This window comes from Vigna angularis, chromosome 4, assembly GCF_016808095.1.
Source record: "Vigna angularis cultivar LongXiaoDou No.4 chromosome 4, ASM1680809v1, whole genome shotgun sequence".
Taxonomy (NCBI): Eukaryota; Viridiplantae; Streptophyta; class Magnoliopsida; order Fabales; family Fabaceae; genus Vigna; species Vigna angularis.
In genome coordinates this window covers 42,370,928-42,385,793 of record NC_068973.1, presented here as the reverse complement: position 1 = coordinate 42,385,793, position 14,866 = coordinate 42,370,928, and the positions used below count along the sequence as shown (strand labels likewise).

At 30.1% G+C, this 14,866-nt stretch overlaps 2 protein-coding genes across 2 annotated transcripts; one reads left to right on the top strand and one right to left on the bottom strand.

The window, feature by feature from the left end:
- Positions 1–3,779: 3,779 nt before the first annotated feature.
- LOC108330612 (chloroplast protein FOR GROWTH AND FERTILITY 2) lies at positions 3,780–5,851 on the top strand. The gene is made up of 2 exons (XM_017565104.2): positions 3,780–4,165; positions 4,824–5,851. Exons 1-2 carry the CDS (start codon positions 3,854–3,856, stop codon positions 5,661–5,663), a joined length of 1,152 nt encoding a protein of 383 aa, XP_017420593.1. The 5' UTR covers positions 3,780–3,853; the 3' UTR covers positions 5,664–5,851.
- A 2,284-nt stretch (positions 5,852–8,135) lies between these two features.
- Positions 8,136–9,561, bottom strand: LOC108330940 (probable BOI-related E3 ubiquitin-protein ligase 3). The gene is made up of 2 exons (XM_017565543.2): positions 9,031–9,561; positions 8,136–8,721 (listed from the first exon to the last, which is right to left on the bottom strand). The coding sequence occupies exons 1-2, from the start codon at positions 9,325–9,327 to the stop codon at positions 8,167–8,169; spliced, it is 852 nt and encodes a 283-aa protein (XP_017421032.1). The 5' UTR covers positions 9,328–9,561; the 3' UTR covers positions 8,136–8,166.
- Between the last annotated feature and the right edge of the window lie 5,305 nt (positions 9,562–14,866).

Here is a 14,866-nt window from a genome sequence, read left to right as displayed (position 1 = left end):
TCAACAACTATTCAATTCATTGCCTTTTGAGTTACTGCCTTCTAATAAAAGAAAATCTGCCATTTAATATGTGTTTTGCAGTCTTTCTTGAAGGACCAAATATATGAATAACTATTTAAGAAAAAAAAAGTCTATTCATTTTCACCAAACGTCAAGTGATTCATGATCACATGTCAAAAGGAAATTCATAATGATTACTATTTTTGAAAAATACTGCACAAAAAACACTTGTATAAAATATAAACTAAAGTGGTAGGAAAATGCCTTTGTAAATCCTTTCTGAATTAGGTAGAAGTTAATAATCATGGTAATTGGTAATTAGGTAAGAATTAAGGGAGGAAAGGACAGAAATATTAGAGTAGCTAATTTGGAGCCTGATTTGTCTCCTGGCTACCCCCACAAAAGAAAATACAGGTGACAGACATGCAAGACTTTGTTCTGATTCCATTTTTTTGTCAATTTGGAGTTCAACCTTATCACCTTGTGATCAAACTTTTGGTTCTTATCAGGATTCCAAATATGATAGTTATACATTTTTTATTTTATGTATCTTATATCTCATAAATCTATCACTTTCATACGTTAAATTAAATATGTAAATATGTGTGTGTGTATATATATATATATATATAGCACTTCTTCTTCCATTTACTTCACAGTAAAGAGACAATTTGCTTTCAGGTAATTTGTTCTTTGAGTTTTACTAACTGAGATGACAACTTGATAATTAGACCAAAGATCAAGGCCGGTCACAAAGGCGGAGTCATCAGAGAGACCAGAAACATCACCGCGTTGGCCACCAGTTTGGGCGTCATCCCTCCCACTAGTTCCGGCAATCTTCTCGCGCCTCCTCCTCGTTCATCCCTCCCAGTTTACAAGTCAACGGCGTTGCCAACCCATTGGGTGAGACGCAGCAAACCCAACACTGCGTGCTTCGACATGATGTAGTCAGTCGCAATTGGACCACCGCGGCTGCCACCGACGCTCCCCGTGCACGCTATGCTTCCCCTCAAGCGCCCCTCCACCATGGCTGGCGCACGCCGCCATTCCGGGTACGTTGACCGTGAACAGCCTGTCGAGTTGGGACATGTGGAGCTCCGCCACCGTCTGTTTGGAGAGACTACCATTATGTCCAGTTGACCGTTGACTGTACTAGGTTTTAAACACCACCAACATTCCTGAAAAATAAAGTTAGCATTTCTAGGAAACAAACGTAATTCTTTTTTATCAGAAACCTAAAATATAATAAAATAACTAATTAGTAATAAATCGTATTTTGAAATATTTATAAAATTAATTCAAAATCAAAATGTTATCGATGAAATCTGAAATATTATCATGTTTGAAATTGATTATGAAATTTTGTATAAAAATGTTATTATTTTTCCAATATTTTCTTTCATTCTTTTATTTATTTTATTTTAACTACTTGTAATTTCAATTGAACAACTTCTTTTAAAACAAAAAAATTCCATAAACTAAATATATATAAATACAAAAACCCGGCATGCAAAATTTATATACTAGCTAAAAAATTATTGGTGTTGTTGGTATGTGTCAGTGTACCTGCGAAGCTTTTTAAAGTTGAGTCTACAGGTATTAAAGCACCACAAATAAAACAAAAATAAAAAATAATTGAAACAGAGATTATTTTATATAATTTCTTTTATCATTTTGGACCTTTCATCTAAGATATTTTCCTTTTTCTTTCCCTATATTATCCTTTTTAACCAAAGTTTATAGCAACCCATGACTCTCTTGACAAGGACAACTGCATTGAGTGCATTATTATTGTAACAGGCAAAAGACAAGCCATAATAAAATTTAGTACCAGTGTTCCACATATGAAATAATTGAAATTTTATATGTCTTCATCTATCAGACAACACCCTGTATTTCAGAAAAGTGGATCCTTTTGAACCTAAAAATAAGAAAAATCCTTATTTTTTAAGATTAATATTCACCCTCTAATAATTTTAATAAAATGACAATGGTGTCTTCTAATTTTTAAATAAATATTCACATTTTTTAAAGTTTTAATAATTGAGATTTAATCTTCGAAATTTTTTTTTATAAAATAACATTCATTTGTCATAGTCTATTTTAAAATTTGATATTAACTAAGATTTGAATAAAATTATAAAATTTGATATTTTAAAATCAAAATAATATATTTTATAAATAAAAATGCGAGGTTAGCGACATTATTTAATTATATCTAATGTTTATGATTGATTTCTTTTATATGTTAATGCATATAATTTATCAATAAAAATTTATGAATAATTGGTATTTGTACTTGTGTAATGCATACGACATAATTTTATTTTCTATCAAAATAATAATAATAAATAATTTTTAGTATATAAATTAATTGAATTTATATATTTAAGTTCCTTTTAATGCATAAAACAAATTTATATTTATTATAAATAATTTATATTATGATTCAATATATTATTTGTTACTATAGATAAATTATTTAGAAAGAAAATTCAAATTTCGAGTTTAGAAACAAAGATCAAAAGAATAAATTGAAAGAAGTGTGAAAAAAATCTTTAAAACGCTCTTGTTGAAGAAAAGCTCCAATATTTTATTGTTTCTAATCTCTCTATATATATAAATTAAAAACAAAAGTAACAGGCTTTTTGGTTCATGGACTGACCAAGGCTTATTACGCTTTCTGGGCTTTGGGCCTTAACCACAGGCAGAAAACAAATCCGTTTCTTCCTGCACCTCCATGTAGTTTTTTTTTCATAAATCTATATAAAAAAAAAAACATCATTTTACTTTTTTCAAGAAGAAGTTCCCAAAATAGATTGTATTTCTTTTAGCATTTTTATACTCTCTTTTTTTTCATTAAGGATTATGGTCTACAATATATAATTAAAAAAATGTTATATTATACAACGCAAACTTTTTTTTTAATTGTACAATCTAAAACTTATTTAAAAAAAATATATCCTCGATTTACACAATTCATAAATTTTTATACATTGTGTAATCTAAAACATATTTCTTGTGAGCTCTGAAAATGCAATCCAGATATTATGTAAATTTAAAATATATTTCAGGTTAATATATCTTTTGAAGGTAAAATTAAAAAAAATTCCAAATTATTATATAATATAAAAATACATTAAGAATTGTATATTTCATAGTATATTTTAATTGCATAATTCAATCAATGTACTAAATAAACACACACATTGGTTTGTAATAGAATTTTTATAATGTTATAATGAAAATGATAGGAAAAGAGAAAAAGGAGAAGTGGGCCTGAGAGCGTGTGCCTTACACACGAAAGCTCATGTCAGAGCACATTAAAAAGTGTGCAATCGTGTGGATGTGGCAAGGCTTCTTTTGTCATTTTCCACTATGCCAAACTTTTTTGCTTTTTTATTATTATTTTAATTTAATGTGGACTTTATTTCACCACACTCCCACAAAACTTAGTTTCCAAAACAACCACATAAATGTACATCCATTCCACTAATAAAACAAACATTACAAATTCTTAAGACTTCTAAGTTTCAACATGTTTTTTGTCGGCAATGGTAAAAAAAAGACAACTGAACAAAATCCATTAGCTGTAAGCCTGTTTATCCTAAAACATTTATACATTTTTATAACTTCCTTTTTAAATCATTTGTTATGAGATGTTAAAAATATTTAATTTTTATTTTTAATATTGTAATGATATAACTTTATTAATTCTGATTGGACCTGTGCAACAAAGGAAAATGAAAGGAAGGAGGGTTAGGTAATAGTTGGTTTTATTTAAGTAAAGAATCTGTTTTATGTTCTGTTTTGTTCTGTTCTCTTTCTCTGTTTCTGTAGATAGAAGCCACACATGGACAGGCTTCTATCATCGCCTTCACCTTCTTCCTTCAATACTTTCAACAAATCTTTCTCATTTCTCACTCCATTTCAATCTGCAACTGCAAGAATCAATTTATCTCCTTTAGCACGTTCCGACTTGAAGAGGGTCACCTCAATTTGTTGCAAGAATGAAAACCCTTCTCTTTTTTCATCTTCAACTCCCTTTCTTGCATCTTCCAAACACCCCAATAGTTTCCCATCCATTTCCTCTTCTCCAGATCGCTTCCCACCGGAACCCCATTCTCTCAATCAAATCAAAACAGTGAATTTCCAAAAGCCAAAGGTATGATTATGCCCTCAGCAATCATTGTTGTTCAACACTCTTTTTTCTCTCGTTTGTGTATCATTGGTCATTTTCAAATTCATGTTTCGGATAGCTCCATTTGATTTCTTTTAATTAAAGATTAAAAAAGATCTCTCCGAAGGGGTGTTACAGTTTTACTTTTCAAAATGGCAGTTTTTATTTTCCCAATTTGAATTTGATGTGTGCTAAGGGTGAAGAATCTTCTTTGCAAACCTAAAATTAAGAGCCTCGTTTCTTGTAAAGTTAGTGAACCGGTTCTTCCACCGTTTTTCAATCTGTATCTCTGCTTCTGTTTTTCTTCTTCTTTTCTAGCGTGACAAACAAATCCATGACCCTGGTTTGACACTAGGTCAAGTTGTTAGCTTCTTGGTGGTCTAATATTCTTTTTGTACCTTGATGGCATGACCAATTTCTGTTACGTATTTCTGCCAATAAAACATGATCATCAAGTTTATTGTGGGCTATATGTAATTGAATATAGACTTGGATACATATGTGTGGCATATTTCAGTTTATTCTTTAATTTTTTTGTTTTGGATGATGTTCTTCGTGATAGTACTTTTTTGTCCTAATTTTTTTTTAAACTCTGCTGTATAAATAGATCATAACAAAAAAATCTTCGTGCTTTTTGTCTCAGGCAATACCAGCTCGGATTCTTATCACACTCTCTGCTCTTGCTTTGATCTTAATCCAACCTGCTATTGCACCAGCAGCTTTTGCAACCTTTCAAACTGCTGCGAAGACTGGTGGTCCTGCTGCAGCTGCCGTGGGTGGAAAATTAATCCAAAGTGAGCTCCTAAGTAGTGGTTGGACTGGTTTCTTAGCTGGGTGCTTGCACACACTATCAGGGCCTGACCACCTGGCCGCCTTGGCTCCATTGTCAATTGGTCGAACCCGAATGGAGAGTGCTGCTGTTGGAGCCCTTTGGGGTTGTGGTCATGATGCTGGTCAGGTTCTTTTTGGGTTAATATTTTTAATCCTGAAGGATCAACTCCATATTGAAATTATCCGAACATGGGGCACTAGAGTGGTGGGTCTAACCCTGCTAATAATTGGTGCCATGGGAATTAGAGAAGCTTCAGAAGTACATACCCCGCGTGTTGCTTTAGAAAGTGGTGAATGTGATGTGAACGTGTATGAATCAGTCGATAATCCAACAGTAGGGAAAAAGAAGATTGGATTTGCTACTTTTGCCACTGGAATAGTTCATGGACTGCAACCGGATGCATTGATGATGGTGTTGCCTGCCCTTGCTCTGCCCTCTCGTTTAGCAGGTGCTGCGTTTCTCATCATGTTCTTAATTGGAACTGTGATTGCCATGGGAAGCTATACTGTGTTTATAGGTTCGTGTAGCCAGGCACTGAAAGATAGAGTACCTAGGATAACCGAGAAACTCACTTGGGCTTCTTCCCTTATTGCAATAGCCCTTGGATTGGCTATCATTGTTAGCCAGTTTTTTGGGTTTAGTTTGTATTAAGTTATCTTTAATCAGCTTGATCTTTTTTCCCCACGAATGGTATTTAGAAAAGGTAAATTCTTTAGACAGAAAATTGGTTGTCAAGAGGAATTACATCATCGAGACAACTTGTGTAATTGGTTGTTAAATATCTTCTTTGCATTTGAATGTGTATAAGTATATGTAAGTTCAATGATTCTGTTGCTGAGAACTTTTGTCTGTATTTGTCGAATTCATCTTATCACTACTGTTGAGTTATATATGTATGGTGATGAGGCCTTGGAGTTCACTGCAGAATGTCATTCCTACGTTTGTGTTTACAACAAAATCTATAATGGAGAAAAATACAAACACTCTTTCTTTAATGATTAGTCAGAACAACGTAATTTTAAGATTCAAAATATTTCAAATAAATTCAATAGTTAGAAATAATATACAAAATAATGTATATATATTATTGTAATTAGTGGTAATTTGAAATATGTCATTTAAATTTACACTTGTGTAACGTAGTCTCGAAACAATTATGAATAACCTGTAAATATCTATAAAGTAATGTATTTCATTTCATACGCAATACGAATTTGGATTTTAGAAAGAGATAAATAACACATAAATAAACATGTTACAAATATAACAATAATTATATCTAATATGTATTATCAAATGTTATATATTATTATTTTTAATTACTTTAAATATTTCTTTGTATATCATGTTTTTAGTTGTATGGATTATATTTCCATCTTCATCTACAATAAGTATTTTCAATTATTTTCCTGTTTTTATTCTAAAAACAATAAAATACAATTGAGCATGTGTGAAAATTGGACAGAAGAGTAATTGACCTTTTCTTATTGATTGTCATGGTACATTATCATTAGTATATACGTATATAAGGTATGATCATAGATGAGTGGTCCTTGGGGTGGTGTAGGATACCAAGGGTGATATTAGACTTTGAATAATTGTGATAATTGTAAATATATAGTTAAACATAGTTTGAATGATTTAAATATTCTAATATAGTATACATCATTTTATAAAAAAAAAGATCTATCTATAATCTGCCCCCATTATAGTATTTTCGGGGGCACCACCACCACCACCACCCAACCATTTTCTCTTTCCATTATTATGAATGATACATTAGTATTTTCTGATTACAATTGAATGATATTATAGTGGATTAAAATTAATTTGGAAAAACTAGAAAATCAGATATATAATTAAATCACTTTTACTTTCTGTCCCTTTGAAATATTATTGACCACCTTTTATTAATCTTTGGACTATGTAATCACTCTTCCACCAACCTTTTTCTCTTCTCATTTTTTCCTATTAAATGTTATTATGACCTATACATTAATATTCTCCGATACAAGCTGAATAACATTTTAATGAATCAAAATTGTTTAATTTAAAAAATAGAAAAATCAAATATACAATTAAACTATTTTAATCTCAACCCCTTTCTAGTCTGACCATACATTAATATTTTTGTGAAAATGATTGAATTATATTACACTGGATCGAAATTGTATACGTTTAAAAAAATAGAAAATCAAATATATAATTAAAATCTTGTATAAATAAAATTACAGATATGAAAGAGAATTTAAGCCTAAATAATTATAATTTAGTTTATTCAAACAACCCATTATAATTGAGAAAAAGTAATGAAAATTCTTAATCACGTGTTAAAAAAAACTTGAAAATGTCAATAATTAACTGATGTTGAAAAACCAGTTTAAGAGAATAATTGAATTCATAGTAAAAAAATGGAAAATAATTACATATATATATATATATATATATATATATATATATATATATATTTATATTTGTCAGTCTTCTTATTTAATACTTAATATATTTTAAAAGATTGAGATGATTATTAAGAACATATCAGAGAAGATTATACTATCATTATATTTTATAGAATATTAAACTAAAATAAATGCATTTCATATCTTACAAACATAAAGAAAAAATATTTCAGGGTTTTTTATTTGACGAGTCTGTATCATCCTATAAAAGTTTTACACTATGAATTAATAGTAAATCATGTTCAATTTTACTATAAAAATAAAGTATATTATGATTTGTAACTGAACAACATCATATCAAAATTTCTACATTGATAGAAAGAGTCATGAATATTTTTTTTACAAATCCAGAAGTAACCGGTGATGGTGATAAAGTTGGCATATGGAACAGCTTTTATGGTGAAAATACTCGGAGAAACTAAGATGACACAGATTCCAGAATAGACCATTCATCGGTTTCAAATATCAAGGACATAAACATGAATGGACCATTCATCAGAAATCTCTCTTGAACGTGACGCATTTGATTATTCATATTCATCGCCAAACTCAAAACCTTATCTCTGCATTAGATTAGTGCCTGTGATGAAAGAGAATCGTAACAGAGGCAAGAACGATTAAAAAAATCCCAGAAAAACAAACTTATATGCTAACAAAAGGATCATTTTGTATAAAATTATGTCATGTTCAAAATATCATACAATTAAAGTCTCTATGCTAGACTTTTTGGGTGTACTACAGACAGGACAAACTTGTAGAAAAGGCTCACAAGTTTTACACGAACAGAGATGCCTGCAAGGAAGAAACATAAAACACGATTTTTGAGAATTACAACGTTTGCAATCCATTGTCTTTTTCCTAGTTTCTTCAACTTCTCCTACCCCACCATGCCTCTCTCTCTTTTCTCCTGTTCCTTCCCCCATCGATGCTGTGATTCCCACGTTATCGTCGCAACACGACTCTGCATCCTCCGATGTCATTCCATGCACCGCTCTTTCTTTCATCCGTTCTATGTTGTTATGAAGACACAATACCATGGCCTCGTTTTCCTCTGCCACCTTTCTCCACGATTCCTTCTCTACCTCCAACCTTCTCAAAAACTCTTTCAACTCCCTCGTTTTCTTCGTTGCTTCCACTATCTCTTCATCTTTCTGTCTCAGTAAATGAAGAGCATTCAATTCCGTCTTCTTCAATAACTCCGCCATATGCTGTTTTCTTTGCTCTTGCAGAAAAACTCTCAACTTTTCATTCTGAACAAATACAAAACAAACGCCGATTAACACAATCCTAAGATCGCAAACAAATTGTTTACAAACTTAAACTAGCAAACAAATTTCTCAATTCAATGAAAAAAAGAGAGTCAAGGTTTTAAACAGTAGTTCCTTGACATCGCATATAAAAACAACCGGTGCAACCACAGTTTCCGTGGCGGGGCGTTGTGGTGGCGGATCTCCCATATTCCCCGCCGGAATCACGGCCATTGAAGTAATAAAACCTTGAAAAGTTTTGTAATGTAGCACAAGCAGAGGAAGCAGAGTTGCTTAATATACGAAACTAACCTGAGATCTGATATAGTGATCGATCTCTCTCTGTTCATCAAGTTGAGTAGCGAATCTTTGAGGATAGGAGGCTAAAGGTTGACCGTTATGATTGTACTTGTGAAAAGCATTGATCTGGGCATTTGAATTGGAAAAGGAAGAAAAGATGGGATCAACAAGAGACGCGGTTTGAGTCATCTGCCTAGCTTGGTGTAGCCATTGTTGTTGCCCAGGTTGCTGCAGATTATGCTTATATGGTTGAGAATTGAAACACACCATCAAATTGTTTGAACCATAAAACTGCGCTTCGATTGCCATGGGGAGATCGAAATCCAATAAGAAAACGATGAAGACATAAGAAATAAAGAAGAAAAGGGTTTCACGAGATCCCCTTCTTCACCGCATTGGGTTTGACTGCATGGAAGAAAGATCCAAACGCATAAGAGCCAAGAATGAGAGAGAGTGGCAGAGCATGGTGTGGGACGATACATATTTATAGTTGTATGAGAAAACAGAGTTGGAGAATAAGTTAAAAAGATTTGAAATAAATTAAAGGTTAGATTTGAACGAGGGAAATGGTAACTGAAAAAAGTTGAAAAGGAAACAGAGAAAAAGGCATAGGATACTGCAATTTTTCTCTCTCTTCTTTTATAACTTTCTTCCTCTTTTCTCTCAATTTATCTTATAAGCATTAAAAGATTGGAGTGTGGGACGCGGTAAGCAAACACTCACCACATGCACATTTTGTGACTCAACAATTCAATTTCTTTTGCAATTCTGAACAAAACTCCCATCAATAAACATGTGAACATTCAAAACTTTAGCCATTTTTTTTTCAATTTCATAATTCTATTCTAATACTTAATATTATTTATTCTAATAAACAAATATCCATCAAATCCTTTTTCACTAATTTTAACTTAAATCAAGTATTGGTCAACGTATGTGAATGCAATAAATAAATAAATTAACAATTCAATCATAGCTGAATATTAAAACTATATCAATTCAAAAATAGATCAAATAACTCAAAGAAAATGTAACTCTTAACAATCTACTATCAATAGGCTGAAACTATTCATTGTGCTTTTATTTCTGTAATAAATTATATGTTAACCATCATGAATACTTCCGGATGGCCCCGAGGATTGACTCTTTTGAATAATAAATTTAAGATAATTTAATATTTTGGCAAATTAATATGGCTAAGTTATTTATATATTTTATTTGAGTTCTTTTTGGGATAGAAACTTTGATTGTTATAAAATTTGGGTATTAGTGTAAAAAATTCATATTATTAATTGATACAAAATATAATTAGTATGACTTTTATACTTTTAACTTATCGTATCATTTATTTATATTAATCATATCACTTATAATTTATAAATGCTAACATGCAAGTTTCTTTACGTTAGGCGTTTTGTACATAAACCGTTTATATATTTAAATTTTTTGACTTATAATGTTCTTATTTAGACAATTAAATGTTTGTAATTTTTTTTTTGGATATTATAAAATCATTTGCATATTGTACAAATAGTGGTGTCGGGAAAAATACTGGAAATTTCATTAACAAAATATCACATCTTTTGACAAAAAATTATCACCGTCCTTTGAGTGATATCAATTATTAAGATTAACTTTATTTTCTAAGTATTGAGATTAATTATTAACAAAAATAAAAATGATGAGAATTCAAGTTAGATAATAATAATAAAAAAAAGCTAATCTCTCGAAATTATATGGTTAATCAAAATTAAACTCTTTTCACCGAAAGATATCTCATATTGAATACTTGATTCTTTTCTCCTTAATATATTTTATTATATACGAAAGATGGAGAATGCATATGATAAATTAAAATATTTTTTATATCGTTTTTAGCAATCTTACTCTCTCTACACTGTATGGAACACCATAATCCAACGTTAATAATTTAAGTGTTCAAAATTATATACATGTCTCGTAATTTGTGTAAAAGAAAATTCATCAAAACTATCTCAAACCATTATGCTTTATATTTTTTTTTCAGAATCTGTTATTTTCTACTGTCTCCGAATGCTGGTTTTTCATAGCTTTCAGAATATTTTTAAGAAAAATACGAAAGTAAATTATATATATATATATATATATATATATCGTATTATAAAAAAACTATATATTTTACTTCAGAAAAAATCGAAATTGTATTTAAAAAAAATACTTCATTTCTTTAAAAAAATCAAACACTATTTTTGTATTTAGTACAAGTCGTACTTTAGAATATGTTTTCGATATTAAAATTTGTGTTTTAAAATACGATTTCACATATTTTTTTTTAAATTATTTATTTTGATAATTATTTTTAAAAAAATATACTGAAAATGTAAAAAGTCCTAAGGGTCCTTATATACATTCTTTATAATACATATTTATTATCAATTCAATTTATGAACATTATAAAATAAGAGAACGAGTATTCAAATAAAAAAATAGATCATAAAAATTATTATTTTCCATATTTATTTTATCTGTAATAAAAATATTTAAAATCGTATATTAAAACACAGGTTGTTAATATTATAATAGCCTATATCATGAACCTTGCTGTAATTGCCATAATAAAAGTAATGAAAAAGAATTTAGTTCAATATTGAATATTTGTTAGTTTCAAAAGTCAATGAAAATCATTTTTATTAAATAAAACCAAAACTAGACTGATATTTAAATAATACATATGTTATATTCGTTCATTTTTCAAAATAAGTTATTGCTTTCCATAAAATAATTAATAGAATTAAAATAAGAATGATATTTAGCAAAACAGAACATAATTATATTATTTTATAATAATAAATTATTTATTTTCATTAAATACTTATATTTTCATTTCTTTCACTTTGTTGATTTGTTAGTTATCTTGCTTAACACTCCATTTAACACGAGTAATTTTCATTTTCCTTTACTTATTCTTCTGCACTTTATTCATTACACAAATAATATTTTAAATAATTTTTTGAATTTAATATTTGTATATTAATAAGTTTTGCCCTATATAAATTTAACATTAATTATTTTTGTAGTGATTGTACGACAATGTAAATTGTAAACTCATATTTATTTTTTATTATTTTAAACATATACTTACATTTAATTTTTTTTATTATACTTTATTTTCAACTTGAAAGTAACATAATGGCATTTTACAGCAATTATAAAACGCACTTTGCAACAAATAGTCATTAATCTCAAAAAATTCAAAACTATTATACTTTTATGCAAAAGCTTTTTTGATATATAAATGTCAGCAATGTACCATCTTCATGGTAGATTATATTAATAATTAAAAATTTAATATATACTGCTATCAACTTGAATTTCAGAGTCCAATATCGAACTATTTGGAGTACCAACTCCAATAAATTCGATTTTCGAGATATATGAACATAGTTTCCAAAGTTCAAATAAATAATATATATATATATATAACAATTTTTTTATTTTTTCCTTTTCATTTTCTCATATTGGAGTAATTATCATCATTAGAGAACACAATACAACTTTTATAAAATTAAAAATAGATAATATATTGGGACTTTATTTATTTTTTTAGTTGGTCGCGATCTTGAGATATTAAAAACAATAATAGATTTAAAAGCGGTCTACCATAAAAATAAATTTATTTAAAATGTTGACTAAAAACAGTTAATATAAATAAATATATTGCCCAAAAAGAACAATTTCACATTAAAGCGCCTCAAGATTGAATATATAAAATAAAAAAAATTGCATTAGATACATAATTTTCACTCATATATATATTTATACATTTCTATTTTTAAAGTTTGAAATCCAAAAAATGAAATCTCACATAAAAGTCTATTGGTTTTAAGTACTGTACAATATAAAATATCACAAGGGACAAAATGATCATGTCAAATTTGATAGTTAAACAGTTAAAATGTATCTTTAAAAAATCAAAAGACAATCTTAAAAGTAAGAAACAAAATCTACCAAACACTGTGGAGAGAAAAACATGACTATAATGCACTACACGGTCCACAGCGTTCAGTCAAAACAGCCAAAATGGAAAAGGTAAAAAACAAAACAAAAATGAGCACATAATGTAGCATATTAATAATCTCTTTGTTTGAAAATTGAAAGATGAAGGTGAAATTCAAACATATATGTCAGCTGAAATTGAAAGTGTGATGCATCTTAATAATCATTAACTAAAACTTTTCATAATCTTGTTGATTTATTAACTATATACGTAGCAAGCAGAGTTGTTGGCCACATACACTGGCTTGTAATCATACATCATTTTCAACAAATATACAAGTTCTACCAAACCAACAAGATGTAAGTTATCAACTAATCACTTACGCAGAATTTTATTCACAATGATGTGGGTTTTAAGCATTGAATTAACCTTTCTTAATTACAGATTACTTTCTGAGTGGTTGATAGCGTGCATAAACCTTCTCATCCACCAAAAGCCAAAAGCCAAAAGGTACACGTAATAACCTTCACTTATATATATACATAGCTTTGTTTTGAGGAGTGGGAGCCAACCAGAGTTTTTAGCCATAACTGAAAGCAAAAGACTAGCAGCAGAGTTTTATTTTATACGTAGAGCACACATAATGGCTCATAAAAAGGTGATATTAAAAAATACAGCAAGTATGTCTACTACTGAACCTATCTTTTTGGAACAGCACAGGGCATGAACAGGACCCACCTTACGTTGGAATCTCAAATCACGAAAACATTATATGTCAGCGAAAACAGCAAACAATAGGAAAAAAAAAACAATAAAAAGAATGATGTTTGATTTCCCTTGGTGTCTGGGAAAAGTCATGGTGAGATGGTGCGTGGTGATGATGGACCCACGTGCAGGCCACCCACTTTGACCCCATGAATATCAACTCACTGGTCTCTTGAGCGTCTCTTGCGCAACGCAACCAAAGGGTAGGGTGCAATCCATGTGAAAACCAAACCCATATCACTGTACTACCACACCACCTTTTCTTATCACTATCACTCTTCTCAAAGAACACCCATCATCTCTCTCCTGGAAAATGGGGTTTGCTTTTTCAAACTATATATTAAAGATGGGATCTTGTTCCATTACGCATACCCCATTTATCGTACTTTGACGCAAAAAGTCTTTGCAGCAACTTCTCAACTACTTGTCTTTTGTTTTTTTTTGGCGTTCGACTCTAGGGCAAAGTCACATTAAACTTCCCAAGTAAAAGCAAATCCCATCTCCATGACTCGAAACAAGCGTCACCAATATATATTTTTTTTCCCTTAAAAATCAAGTCCTTCAACATCGTCATTATTGTTCACTTTTGGACTTTGATTTTCCACCAAGGAAAATCTTCGGTGGACGAGGTCCTTGATAGTGTCATTATTCCGTCCACACCCACACACTGTTACCTTGTGAAAGTAATGAGGAATTCAAAGTTTGCGCAATGGCACAGTCCAATTCAAAGCTCACCTCACCGAACCGAGTTATCTATATATATATATATATATATATATATATATATATATATATATATATACATATGGTGTTACTACATCAGAAGCCTGTCCCACTCCACTACGTACTGCAAGATCGTGTTGAAAAACGCCATCTACTTTTGGCATGTCTTTTATTATATTATGTAAAGAGGTTAAAGAAGAGGCTATTGAATGGTTTTGGTAAAGTGAGGACCACCGCCACAGTGGATTGGATAAATGAAGAAAAAGTTGGTGAATTCCTCCGTACAAGGGTTGTGGTGAAACAATGATGCCGTGGGAGTGATAAACAAGTTGCGTGGTCTTTGGTTCACAAGGATGAGCTCTGTTTTGTTCCTTTTGTTTGTAT